The sequence below is a fragment of the Mesoplodon bidens genome (genome assembly GCF_964165515.1).
Source record: "Mesoplodon bidens genome assembly, chromosome: 5".
Lineage (NCBI taxonomy): Eukaryota > Metazoa > Chordata > Mammalia > Artiodactyla > Ziphiidae > Mesoplodon > Mesoplodon bidens.
In genome coordinates, this window is record NC_138161.1 from 123,286,628 (window position 1) to 123,300,499 (window position 13,872).

General features: G+C 48.1%; 2 protein-coding genes across 10 annotated transcripts in view; one reads left to right on the forward strand and one right to left on the reverse strand.

The window, feature by feature from the left end:
* Window positions 1-13,872, reverse strand: part of THRB (thyroid hormone receptor beta) — a 383,013-nt gene that overhangs the window by 13,827 nt on the left and 355,314 nt on the right. For all 9 annotated transcript variants that reach the window (XM_081235681.1, XM_081235682.1, XM_081235679.1 and 6 more), the window contains 2 exons: window positions 10,263-10,468; window positions 934-1,080 (listed from right to left, as the gene is read on the reverse strand). In XM_081235681.1, coding sequence (XP_081091807.1) covers window positions 934-1,080; window positions 10,263-10,468 — 353 coding nt within the window. The remainder of the gene's footprint in view (window positions 1-933; window positions 1,081-10,262; window positions 10,469-13,872) is intronic.
* LOC308617612 (ubiquitin-like protein 5) lies at window positions 3,891-4,257 on the forward strand. The gene has a single exon (XM_081234831.1). It carries the CDS (start codon window positions 3,935-3,937, stop codon window positions 4,154-4,156), a length of 222 nt encoding a protein of 73 aa, XP_081090957.1. The 5' UTR covers window positions 3,891-3,934; the 3' UTR covers window positions 4,157-4,257.

Genomic DNA, 13,872 nt, shown 5'->3' on the forward strand with positions numbered 1-13,872 from the left:
AAAAAAAAAAGAAGGTTAGAGACAGAATGGTAATATAATAGATGAAAGAACAGCAGAATTAACAGCTGAAATTTATGGAACATTTATGACCCAGGCACTACCTATAAATTATTCCATTGAAGCCTCCTAATAGTTCTAAGAGGTAGATCTTACTATGACTCCTATTTTAAAGATGAGATAACCAAGGTTTGAAGACATCTGATAACTAATCCAGGACGCTTGCCCCTGCAGAGCCCGTGTCCTCAGCTCCCACATGGTAGGACGGCTACAGTTGGGATGAAGTGTCCCGAGGAAAGTCTATGAGCTCTGGTGGGTGAGCTCTTCAGTGTGCCCTGAAGGTGGGGCAAGAAAGGGTGAGCTTCTAAGAGGGAAGACTTAAGGAGATTTTAAGATCCTTGCTCTGTAAGGGTCATTTCACCTGTCCTTGAGGATGAAGAAACCACCACACAGCCATCTTGCTGGATACGTAGTGGAAATAATACAGATGGAGACTCAAAAGAACCAGGGCCTCACTTTGAGTGGGTGAAATTCATCTCTTTGATCTTAATTTTCCCCATCTGTGAAATGGGGTTAATTAGAGCTATCCTGCTGATCTGTTAGCAGGACTGGATTTAACGTGGCACACCTGGGCGTGGCAACCAGGACATCACAGGTGCTGACTGATGGAGTGATGGCTGTCATGTTTTCCTGCGCCTGGAGCCAGGCGGGTCGAGAGGCTCTTTGTCGACCTCATGTGGACAAGCTAATGGATGACGACCCAACAGAGAAGGTGGGGAGGCGCACGAAACAGTGCATTGCCATTCTGTACTGCCGTGGCTTTCAGATGACTAAGCCCCGACTAATTAGTATTAAATTACACGTCGTAGTCAGTATTCCTGGAGATCGAGGAAACTATAATGAAAAAGAATGAAGAAGGAAAAGGAATCTGCTCACCTCACAAAACATAGGCAACTTTTTGGCAAAATCCACCACTCTGGTAATTGCTGGTGTGATGATTTTTGTAAAATGGCTGAAGGCTTCCAAGTCGACCTTTCCACCTTCTGGGGCGTTTACTATTGGTGCTTGTCCAATGTCTTCTGGCTGAGGAGATGAGACAAGGAAAATTTAAATGAAGACATTGAAGGGATCACGGATCATGGTTCTCACGTGGCAGAAAATCTCTTCTGAACTGACATGCTGTACAGTTTCCGCATCTTTTATTAACAGACCCTGCAGTTTTCACGTCCTTTAGTTCTCTGAGCAAAGATGCCTATCTTGGCCATTGCTTTCAAAGGCCCCCAGTGAGCACAGTCACAGGATTGTTGCTGCAGAGAGAAAGAGAAAGTGAGAGAGAGAGAAAGAGGGAGAGAGGGAGGAGCAGCAGGAATTTGGGTTCTGCTTCTGAGTGCACAGAGGTGACCTATGTTCTGGGGGCTCTGGGTGCCGTTTTCAGAGCACGGCACACTCTGGAGGGTGCCTTTCTGTGGGAGGTGGGCACGGCATGGGCAAGGATGGGGAGCCCTGGCCAACAGCACCCGGGGGCTTCGTTCTTGCTTCTGATGCCTTTTGCCTGGCTCGAGCCCTCCACACGCCAGCTGGAGGAGGCCTCCGCAGGCTGGGGGAAGCCCTCTGCTTTGGGTCGCCTTCAGGGACTGGGCTGTGTACGCTGGGCAAACTGGAGGGCAGAGTGGCGAATTTACTAGTACGACTTCTTTGCCCTTGTTTGCGACCATCCACCACCTCGCTGCTCACAGGGTGGGTGTCAGCAGCTTGGGTGTCATCTGGAGACTTGTTGGAAATGCAGAATCCCAGCCCCCTCCCCAGACCTACTGGTGCAGAAGCATCACGCGCGCAAGCCCTTAGGCGCTGTGCACACGCCAGGCCCCCATGTCCACTGGGGCCTTCTAGCTCCTTGGCCTACTGTCCAGTGACCGCCATGCTGTGGCCTCTCCACTATCTGCTGTTGTCAGTAGTGCTCCCTGCCAGGGACAGTCCTCCTGGTCACCCTTACTGGTCCTTGTGATGACAATGACCGCCTCAGGGGTTCTCACCCAATTCCCGACAGGCAGGTGGGCAAAGGAGCACCCAGGGAGGTTAAAGATGGTCCCCTGAGGCCAGGACTGATTGCTGGTCTCCCAGGAAGTTGTGATGGGATCAGAGGATCCTACCCTGCCCGACGGTGACCCTCTTTGCCTAGAGTCACGGTGCACATGCAGGAACCAGGCAGCAGGGTGGGAGGCACGGGAAGCGGGGCAGAGAGGGCAGCGGGTACTGGCTCTGTGAGCCTGCTGAGCCGTCACCGCTGAATGGCTGGTGAGCGCACCGCTGGTGACAAGACCGTGGTCTGCCTCCAAGGTCCCCAGACTTTCCTGTACATCAGAATGACCCCCAGACTTTCCAATTTAGTAGGTCTCTGTTAGAGAATCTGGGTTCCTAACAACTTCCCAGGGCACCGATGCTTCTGGTCTGAGCCCACACTTTGAGAACCACTGGGCTAGCACTGAGAAATCCACTTCCCATTTTTCTTCCCCAATCTCCCCTGTTACTGCTCACGTCTAAGTTTTAGCAGGAAGAAAAGCAAGGATGATTCTTTCACTCTCTTGCTGCCAGGGCACCAGGGTCAATAGGAACAGCCCAGGCCCTCCAAAGTGTGGTCAAAGTTGTGGGTACAGCCTGGGGAAGGATTTTTGTGCATCTCTCTTTTTTTTTTTTTTTTTTTTTGCGGTACGCGGGCCTCTCACTGCTGTGGCCTCTCCCGTTGCGGAGCACAGGCTCCGGATGCGCAGGCTCAGTGGCCATGGCTCACGGGCCCGGCCGCTCCGCGGCATGTGGGATCTTCCCGGATCGGGGCACGAACCTGTGTCCCCTGCATCGGCAGGCGGACTCTCAACCGCTGCGCCACCAGGGAAACCCCTGGGGAAGGATTTTTAAATCTATTACATAACAAACGCTGGCAGCATTGACCTTTTTGGAATTATCCAGGAGGTTCTTCTGTTTATTTTATTTTACTTTTTTTATTGTTTGTTTTGGAGGCAGTGATTGGATGGGAAAGAAAGCTGGTTTCTGTCTTGTTTCAGAATCAATGACGATATTTTGGGGCAACTGCTGGCATGGCAAAGCCTAGGAAGGCTACTGGTTCTCCGCTTGCAGACGGAATTGATGGAATCATCACATGTACAGCTTCTCTCTCTCTCTCTCTCTCTCTCTGTGTCTCTCTGTCTTTCTCACATAGACTGAGCTAAGGGAAAAGGTACACAGAAAGTCTGGACATGATTCTGATACACAGTGAAGTTTGATCACTGCTACTTCCGGCATCCTTCAGACCTCCTTGCTGGTCTTTCTAATCCCTGCCACCCCAAAATGCAGCCTGTCTCACCTGCGTGTCTACTTTACAGCTCTCTTATGAAAATCAACTGATAAAAGGAACATGGTCACACATTAAAAAGGTAGGGAGGTGTACACACACACACACACAGGGTGAACTTTTTAAGAAATAAAAATATTAAAAAAAAGAAAAGAAATAAAAGTATTTTAATAACATAATTTTGGCCTGGAATGGTCTTCAGTGGCTTACTATGGATGTTAATAATTTCCATTTAATCTGTGAGTCTGTGGGGCATTTGAATCACCGTCTGTGATACCTCTAAAGGTTTGAAAAATAGGAGGGAAATTATACAAGGAAATATGACAATTTTAACTAAAATTAAATGCCCAAATGTAACAACCTCACAAGCTTTCCTGTTGATAAATACCAGAGTAGGAAAAAAATTTACTTTTAAGCCTTTGGGTATTTAATGGAAAATACAATTGCTAGAAGTAAAACCACATACAAAGTAAAAGCCTTCTATTACATTATTAAGCTTTATATCCGTAATAGGTCTTGGATACTAGAAAAAAACATATAGGAGCTTGGTGTGGCGTCTGCTGGTTCCAGGAGATTCGAGCTCCAGCCAGGATGATCGAGGTTGTTTGCAACGACCGTCTGGGGAAGAAGGTCTGCGTTAAATGCAATACTGATGACACCATCGGGGACCTTAAGAAGCTGATTGCAGCCCAAACTGGCACCCGTTGGAACAAGATCGTATTGAAGAAGTGGTACACGATTTTTAAGGACCACGTATCTCTGGGGGACTATGAAATCCACGATGGGATGAACCTGGAGCTTTATTACCAATAGAGCAGAATTCCTTCTCCCTGTCCTTCCCTCTTCCCCCACCCTCGCCCCCCACACTAATATGGATGCTTGTTTTTGAAAACTCATGTTAATAAAAACTTAGAGGCTGAAAAAAAAACCCCATATATATGAATTGACCCAAGTTAACACATCAGGAATACAATTAAAGTTGAGCTTGTTTGTGACTTCCCTGAAGATTTTTTACCCATAAGGACAACACATTACTTGCTACAATATTTGGAAGATGTTAAAAATAGAGTACAAATATTTGGCACAATTGAATCTACTGGATAGCTTCTTACAGCTAGTAGCCTATAGTTCACTCCCTGAACACGTGTGCTCACACACACATGTGTGTTTATGCAAATGAGATCAAACTCGGAGACTGAGGATAGGTGAGGCTTGCAGGCTCACCACTGGGGACTGTGGGGAAGCCTGCTTTTTGCCTCTGTGGATCAAAGTGCTTGAGCTGCTCAAAGGGGTCGGCAGGGGGCCCTAATGGACCTCCGGAGCCTGCCCTGCCTACCTCTTCCCGTCTCTGCCACAACTTGCTTCCTGCTTTTCCATCTCGGGGCGGCCCTCCTTCTGCACTCGTGCTTCCTTCAAAGTCCTCACTTCTGTCTCATCTCTGCCAATTCCAAATCCCACCCACTTCCAATTCTATCTTCTCCTCGAAGCCCTCTCAGATGGCCTCAGTGGGAAATGATTCTACCTCATTTGAATACACCTGGTGGCCCATGTAACCACTTGTCTGGCATCTAGGCACTTATTACTATTACTTTTATTGTAGTTTTGCGGGTACACATCTAAGACACGAACTTCTGAAGGTGGGGGGATATGCCTTGAGTATCGTTGTCTACCGTGTAGATGGCACTGGGCCAAATGGTGGAGGATTGAGGGAGTGCACAAACCTGTGTTGATACATGCACTCAACCAGTATTTGTTGAGCAACTGCTATGGGGTCAGGCCTTGTTCGGGATGCTGAGGCGACAACAGTGAACAGTGTGTCCTCAAGGAACCTTCGTGCAGTGAAGGAGGAGCGACAGTACATGAAAAGGATGCTCTCATGGAAGAAGTGTACTGTGTGATCAGACTGGAGATGACCTCATAATACATGGGGCTCAGGAGGTAGGGTGGTCAGCCAGGCCCCTCTGAGAAGTGACCTGTGAGCTTTAACTTGCAGAATGTCAAGAAGGCAGCCTTCCACAGGTGCAGAGGACATTTTAGGCAGAGGGCAAACCCAGTGCAAAGTCCCAAGGTCAGAAAGGAGGCCCGTGTGGTTAGGCCCAGAGCTGGCATGAGATAAAGGATGGAAGGCCGGCAAGGGTCCCATCATGATGGGCCTTCAGGGCCATGGAGGGGCGATGGGCAAATTTTAAATGCCATGGGGCACCGCTGAAGGGCTTTAAACAGGGGAGCAGCATGACGAAATTTATGGGTCTATGTGGAGAAGGGATGTGGTTGCCAAGGAAGAGGCGGGAGAACAGCAGCAGTGGTTTGGGCAGGAGATGAAGTGGGCTGGACCACGGGGGCAGCAGGAGAGATGGAGAAAAGTGGGACTTGGAGACATATCTAGGGAGCCCAGGGCAGGGGTTTCTGATGGACTGGAGATGGGGTGAAGGTCAATAAGGAATCCAGCACATATCCTCTGGGGCAGTGGAGGGGGGACCTACAGAAGGAGAGGTTCAGGGGTGTGTGCAGGTGTGGGCTTCAACCCTAGCTCAGCACTAGAGGTGGCTGGTATGACACAAATCGAGACGAACTGGGGCTTCGTGCTCTGACTGTTGCATCAGAGTTGTTCAAGGTGAGTAGGAAGTGCTACCAGTTGACCCCTTTGCAAGTGGCTGTCTCAGAGCTGAGGGCTTCTTGGCTGGGGTCTCTGGCACATGCAGAGGGGATGGGGCCAGACGGGACTCTTCTCTCCCTCTGAGTGATCACAGTGTGTCTCCCCACACCTTTGTGATGGGGAACAAATGGTAATGAGAGGTCCCTGGGCCTTGGGCCTTCTCCTGGGATGAGCAGGGACAGGATGGTACGGGTGGCGGTGCAGGGATGATGCACATTGTAAGTCTGTAGGAGGTTGTTAACGACATGCCAAGCACTTATATCTATTACTTTTACACCACTGATAAGGGCATAAAGGCAACCGAGACTTAGAGATGGGAAGTAACTTACCCAAAGTCACATAATTAAAAAGCAACAGAGGCAAGCAACAAACTCAGGCTGTCTGGTTCCAATTTCTATGCACATAACTACTAGACTATGCTGCCTTCTCCTGATGTAATTATAATCATTTTGGGTGACAGAAGCCTTCTTGGCTTGATTGCACTTGTTTTGTGACCACACGTGGTCAAATCACCCATCCTGCATCACCCTTCTGCTTATGCCCCTTTTCTGAGGCTATTATTGAGAATTTGTGTCATCAGACAGTAGCTCTGCCAGGGGAAACGTAGGGCAGGCCCACCCTGGTTCTGATGGTCACATTTTATACCTGGTGAGAAATCCACCCAAAGCCATACCTTTGCATGTGACCTAAGGGAGCAGAGTAACAATGAGACAGGCTGGGACCTGGGACCTGGGACCTGGGACCTGGGACCCTTTGCTGCAGGGCTTGCACCGGGACAAAGGTCTCCTCCCGCAAGAAAATACAAAGAAACTATAAGGGACTAAAAATAGCTGCGTGCGTGTGCAGTTGGGGCAAATTATGGACAAGACGACACAAAAAGACCAAAAAAAAAAAAAACCCCACCTGCCACTTCTGAAGAGCCGGGAGCAAAAGCACAGTACTGGGCATGCTCCCTGCACTCAGCACCACCAAGGGGTGGGCAGACCACCTAGGACATCCCTCTGGCCCCACCCCTGGCCCCACCCCTCCCCTCACCCCATATAAGGAACCAGATCGCCCCCCCCACTCCCCTCAGGGAGCTAGCAAGGGCAACTACTACTTGTTCTTGCTCCCCCCTTCTGCAGCAGGGACCCCAATAAAAGCCTTGCCTGGATTCCTCATCTGGCCTCTGATCAATTTCTATTGATTAGGGAGTCCAAGAACTCTGGCGGGTAAAAACAACACAGTGTTCAACAGACAATACTGTCACTGTATGGAGTTTACTCCAATCCAATGTCTTCCACATCTGGGAGTGCAGATGTGAGCTGCCTTGGTGGAGAGACTGCTTTCCCTTGTTCACCACCACCGGCCTCTTGCCCCCCTCTCAGTCCACATCTACTTTTCATCATCACTGCCACCACACAGGAATCGGCACTTTTGCACCATCAGAGATTTGAGTGGATTGGAGAATGACTTAAATGTTCTTGGAAGTAGTTTTAAAGAGTGGCTTTAGAATTACTGTGAAAATCTGCATGGCTTTTGCAAAAGTTCCTTACTTGCCAAGGACTCATTTTCACAGGCGTATCAATTTGAAACCCTGGTCCAACCACCCATCTCTGTTTATGACTGGAGTCCTGGTCTTAGGGTAAAAAACGATGAAGAAGCTCCTTTTGGGAAGTAAGTTACTTACCCATTCCAGATAAATGAATACTTCTAGCTTTTATGACAATGTATAATTTTTAATCCCTTATGACATTGCCACGCTATTATTAACATAATAGGCCTCCTCCAATTCTTTTCCAGAACAAGATGGGCAATCATCACATAAAAATAAATGAAATAATATACGTAGCAGTGTTGTAAGCAAAAAAAGTGGTATTGGCCACACAAGAAATGCAAATCTGAACGTGCAGAAGCCAGTTCAGGACATGGATACTATGTAGCAAAGCTGTCTTTAATGAAGGATTCTTTTTTGTTTTGTTTTAGAGATTTTTTTGATGTGGACCATTTTTAAAGACTTTATTGAATTGGTTACAATATTGTTTCTGTTTTATGTTTTGGTGTTTTGGCCGGTGGGGGGCATGTGGGATCTTAGCTCCCTGACCAGGGATTGAACCCACACCCCCTGCTTTGGAAGGTGAAGTCTTAACAACTGGACTACCAGGAAAGTCCCTAATGAAGGATTCTTAATGTCCTTGCAGGAATAATTCACCCCTCAAAAGCATGAACTTTTTATCCTGAGCATAAATAGTGAGAGTCACCCTGCTGCAGGGGATGTGCATAAATGTGTCAAGTGGCTAAGACACAGGGCTTAGTTGTGCTGTTTCTGAGGATGGGCCCATGGAACTGGATGGTTTGTTACACAGATGTTTACTGGGCTCTATTCTGGTTATCTACTGCTGTGTAACACACTTCCCCAAAACTTAGTGGCTGAAAACAACAAATTTTCACTATCTCTCAGAGTTCTGTGGATTGATGGGCTCAGCTGGGTGGTTCTCACTTGGGGTCCCTCATGAAATGGCAGCAGAGTCTGGTGTCACCTGCAGGCTTTCTTACTCACATTTCTGGTGCCTGGGCTGGTTGGGAATCTCTCCAAATGGCTGTCTTGAGCTTCCTCACAGCATGGTGGTCTCAAGGTAGTTGGACTTTTTTTTACATGGCAGTTGGCTTCCCTCAGAGAGACCAGATGGCATCCCTCTCCAACATAACCAGTGCAGAACCGCAAGCCTTCTTATAACTCAGCCTTAGAAGTCACTCTGCCCAAATCCATTGCTTCAAGGAATCACAGCCCAGCCCAGCCTCAAGGGAAGAGAGGAATACACTCCACCTCTCCATGGGAGAGAATGGGCCGTAAAGACAGGGAGGAAAGAATTTGTTGGCAGTCACCTTGGTGAAAAGATACCACACGTTTCAACCACGTTGCATAGTGTGGTGGTTAAGAGCATGGATCCTGGAGCTGGGCTGTGTCCATCACCACTGCTTACTAGCTGGGGGATTGAGGGTAAATCTCCTTAACTTCTTTGTCTCCGTTTGTAAAATGGAGATATTAACCACATCTACCTACATAGGTTGGTTGACATAGGGAGTTAATATCTGGAAAGCACTTACACTGGTACCTGTCATTTGGCCAGGGCCATCCAAGTGTCTCCTAACTTAACTGTTAGTGGCTGCCATCAACAAAGTGTGTTAGAAGCTGCTTGTTAACAACAGTGAAGGTAATTATTGGAGGGCAGGTGGATTATGGGTAAGCTTTTCTTTCCAAAAATTTCCTTTAAGGTTGTTGTTATACCGTCTTCATGAAACAAACCAAACCAAACCAAACAAAAAACTAGCCCATTATAGTGGTGATGTTGAGGCGCGAAGACAATGATAGCACTGTATCTCCTTGTTCAGATGAGGAGTGCCCTCACCTACCCGGGAGATACAAACAGACCCACAGAATATCCGATGCTGGGACTGAGTGAGGTCCTCATAAAGCTTCATGTCATAAACTAAGAGCTGAGTCAGTCTCCGAGACGGCCAAACACCAGCTGGTGCTGGGATGGGTAGTCCATTTGGGAACTTGGGACAACAGACGTGAGTTGGCCTTTGGGCCTGGCCCAGCCACTTTCTGGCATTGTGATCTTCGGGCGAGACACTGAAGGCTTGGTTTGTGTACCTATAAAATGGGGATAGTGATTCCAGCCTACCTACCCCAAAGCGTTGTGAAGTCCAAAGAAGAAATAGAAGGAAGGACTTTCACGATGGTTAGTTTTTATGAAAACAGCAAACATTGATATTCCAAGGGTCTGGAAAGGCCTGTTTTTCTTTACACTCCCCTCCCCCATCCCTTCTCCTCATTCCCATTGTCCTTCTGGACACGAGATAATTTATTTTAAACTCAACATTTTGACTTCTGTTGGCATAAAAATACGTTTGAGATATGAGTCACTTCATTCTAGGGGTGATTCTAAAGGGGATATTTTGTGGTGAGTTTAGGAGACTAGGTATGTAGATAAATGGGCATCTGAAGGAAGAAATAGGTATAAAAAGGGAAAGCTAGCAGGTAAAGAATTTTGCTAATTCGTTGATCCAGGGCTGCCCTTACAGCAAAAGCAAAGAGATAAGTGCATTCGAATTCAGTGACTCACAGGCAGGAGAAGGTCAGACAGACCTGGGTTTATATCCCCGCTCTGCACTCCACTCCAGTCAATCAGATGCAGCGAGGACACCAGCATCCCGGATTCTGAGGACCAAACGGATCGCGCACAGGTGGACGTGGAAGCGGAAGGGGCGGGGCCTTACCAGGAACTTCCGCTTCTGTTTCCAGTGGCTGCCTTGGGCGTTGGTGGCCACGTGGGCCTCGGTGACGGTCTTGATGAGCTCCCACTCCTGGTCGGTGGGCTCGGGCTTGTGACCGATGGATCTCTGCAGCTCCTCTCGCCGCCTTTTCTCCCGGTTCTCCTCGATCAGCTTCCTCTTGGCCAGACGCTTGCTGTCGTCCAGGACCACTGGGGGCGGGGAGGGACACAGAACAGACACTCTCCAGACACCTGGCAGACCCGTGGGGGCTCGGGCCGGTGCATAGCCCGCTCAGGAGGCCTGCGGGGGTCACCCTGGGCCATTTCTCCCTTGGCAGCAAACTGCTATGGACAAGCCATCTTCCACCACTAGCCCCAGCACCAAACTCCTGACGCCTAGCCAGCTTTCTAGAACAAAGATGGGGGCAGGTGGGGGGGATGGGGGCTGGACACTGGGCATCTCAGCCCCGCAGAGGGGGGGCCCCTAGATAAGAATGAACTAGAGACAGGTAAAGCCCATCCTACCTATAGGTTCACAGGTGTGTCTGTCTAGCCAATCATCTGAATTCACTCTTAGGATTTCTGTTCCTTCCCTCCGTCCCCCAAATGGCTCTTACTAAGAAGAACTGCAGGTTCAAAAAGTTCTTGAGCAGTAAGCAGAGGCTGGCGATCCCTTCCTCAAAGGAAAAAGGAGTCTAACTCTTCAATCGTTTCCTGAAGGCTGATTGGAGTATGGCGGCGCCTAGCTCAGGCCTCACAGCCACTCACTTTGCATTTCTCTCTACCTGGTCAACCCTCAAAGGTGATTAAAGAGCCCAGGCTTTGGAATCTAGAAAGACTCGGGTTTGAATCCCTATACTACCACATTCTAGCTGTGTGACCTTTGGCAGGTTACTGAGGCTCTCTGAGCTTTCATTTCTTCTCATATAAAATCCGATCAAGGGACTTCCCTGGCGGTCTAGTGGTTAAGACTTCTCTTTCCAATGCAGGGGTTGCGGGTTCCATCCCTGGTTGGGGAGCTAAGATCCCACATGCCTCGCGGCCAAAAATCCAAAACATAAAACAGAAGCAATATTGTAACAAATTCAATAAAGACTGTAAAAATGATCTACATCAAAAAGTCTTTAAAAAAATCGGATCAGTAATACCTACTTTGCAGGGTGTCAGTGTGACAATGCACTACACATGCTCAGGAAGTAGAGCCATGACTTTTATCATTTATGCAAAAGGGAAATAAGAAGGGCAGGTAACAAGAAACCTATATTTCTGTGGTTAATTTCCAAAATGAAACCATTTCACCAGACTCTCAGTAGCTCTCAGTGGCATGGAAAGACTCAGGTTTCGTACTACAGAGTCAAAGGGTTTTACCACTGGAGGGTCCTCAGCTCTTATCTAGTGCAACTCCCTCCTTCACAGAGGAGAAAGGAGATCATGACTTCCTTAAAGTCACACAGCAAGTTCATGGCAGAGCCAAGGCAAGACCCAGGACCCCTGACTGTGGTCCTACAATATCACTGTCCTAGGGCCATTCTTGAGGAAACCGTGGCCTGGTAGGGAAAGAAAAAAAAGCAAACGTAGCAGAGGAAAAGAACCAGAAGTGCCTGGCAAACCCACAAACAGAAGAATGAAACCCCAATCATGGAGATGTGATTAGATCATCAGAGTCAGGGGAGCACTTAGACATGTGGGCAGGATGGGTGAGCCCTGTGAAGTCATCATGATTCACTCCTTAAGGGAGACGAGGAATGGGCTACACTCATAACCTCACTCCCCAAATGCTTCCCTGGTGCCAGGGATCGTGGCATTGGATGTGCGTTATCTAATTTATTCCTGAAAACCACCTGTGGGCCTGGCGATAACTTCATACAAGGAAACCGGAAGTTAAGTCCGATGGGCACACAGCTAGTAAGTGGCAGGCCTGGGACTCCAACAGCTTTTCTGATTATAAAACCTGAGCTCTTGTAATGCTTCACAAGCACGCACGGTGCACTCAAATTTCCACCCAGTGTAGATCAACACTGAGTTTTTAAACTTCATCAACATTCATATCTTTAACTTCTTAATAAAACAGTGCAATGGACATTCAACAGGTCACTCATTTCCATAGAACCTTAGCAGGCATTTTGTTGGCAACCGCTAAAAGCCTTTCAAAGATCAAGACAAAGAACTCAGCCAGAGGTGAAGGATTAAACCAGGGTTTCCAGCCTCATGCCCAGACACAACCCTCCTCTCTTTTTTTTTTTTTTTTTTTGAAAAGATTCCTCTTTCTGTCTTCTTCTTCTTTTTTTTTTTTTTTTTTGTGGTACGCTGGCCTCTCACTGTCGTGGCCTCTCCCGTTGCGGAGCACAGGCTCCGGACGCGCAGGCTCAGCGGCCATGGCTCATGGGCCCAGCCGCTCCGCGGCATGTGGGATCTTCCCGGACCGGGGCACAAACCCGTGTCCCCTGCATCGGCAGGCGGACTCTCAACCAGTGCACCACCAGGGAAGCCCCTTTCTGTCTTCTTTAATGGGCAAACCAGGACGTTCCAGAGATTTTTTGTTGTCGTTCTAGCTGAGAGAACCCTGTTTATCGCATAAATGTAGCTGTGACTATTTCCTCTTCACAAGGAAAAATCCTCATTGCATTCTTTTTTTTTTTTTTTTTTTAGAGCTTCAAATGCTTAGCTTTTTATTTATTCATTTATTTGTTTTAATTTAATTTTGGCTGTGTTGGGTCTTCGCCTCTGTGCGAGGGCTTTCTCTAGTTGTGGCTAGTGGGGGCCACTCCTCATCGCGGTGCGCGGGCCTCTCACTATCGCGGCCTCTCCCGCTGTGGAGCACAGGCTCCAGACGCGCAGGCTCAGCAGTTGTGGCTCACGGGCCCAGCCGCGCCGCGGCACGTGGGATCCTCCCAGACCAGGGCTCGAACCCGCATCCCCTGCATTAGCAGGCAGACTCCCAACCACTGCGCCACCAGGGAAGCCCTGCATTCTTTTTTCTTTCCTTTTTTCATTTCTTTTTTAACTTTAAACTGAAAGTTGGACTCCTTCATTGATGTGCAAAAAAAATTTATGCCAGTGGAAACCAGACACCCTGATGCCTGGCAAAAGGGAGGCCACATGTTGTGAGTGACACGATTCTTATTTCATAATTAGATTAATTAAAGTGACTGGTGTAAATCCCTTGCACAGTGTGGGGAGAAGAGACCCCAACGGCTAATCTCACCACCATATGCTGTGGCACTTTGAAAACTGGGTAGGATGACTTCAGCTTGGAATGTTTTTGTGGCTAAAAATATAACAAAAAAACCAACTGCAGAATGAGTCATGCAATAGCACTCAAGTTCACATTCTTTAGAAATTTCTGTACACGATGTTTTCTACCAGTGCCCTGACTCCAAAAATGTCCACAAAATAAATTCCTATCTCTGCTTTTGAAAAAATATGAGTCCTTGTGCTTCTCACCACATGAATGTTGTGTGGAAAATTACACTTCATCGAGGTGGAAGGACAAGACCTCTCATCTGTAACCTCTGTGCAGACAGAGTACTGCTGACTGTCCTGCAAGCATGATGGGGACGATTTAATCTCTGTCCCTCACCCATCACCTGGATGCCTTCAGAGTCAGGAGTTGA

Coding starts and splice junctions, on each gene's coding strand:
- LOC308617612 (XM_081234831.1), top strand. CDS start 3,935: ATGATCGAGGTTGTTTGCAACGACCGTCTGGGGAAGAAGGTCTGCGTT.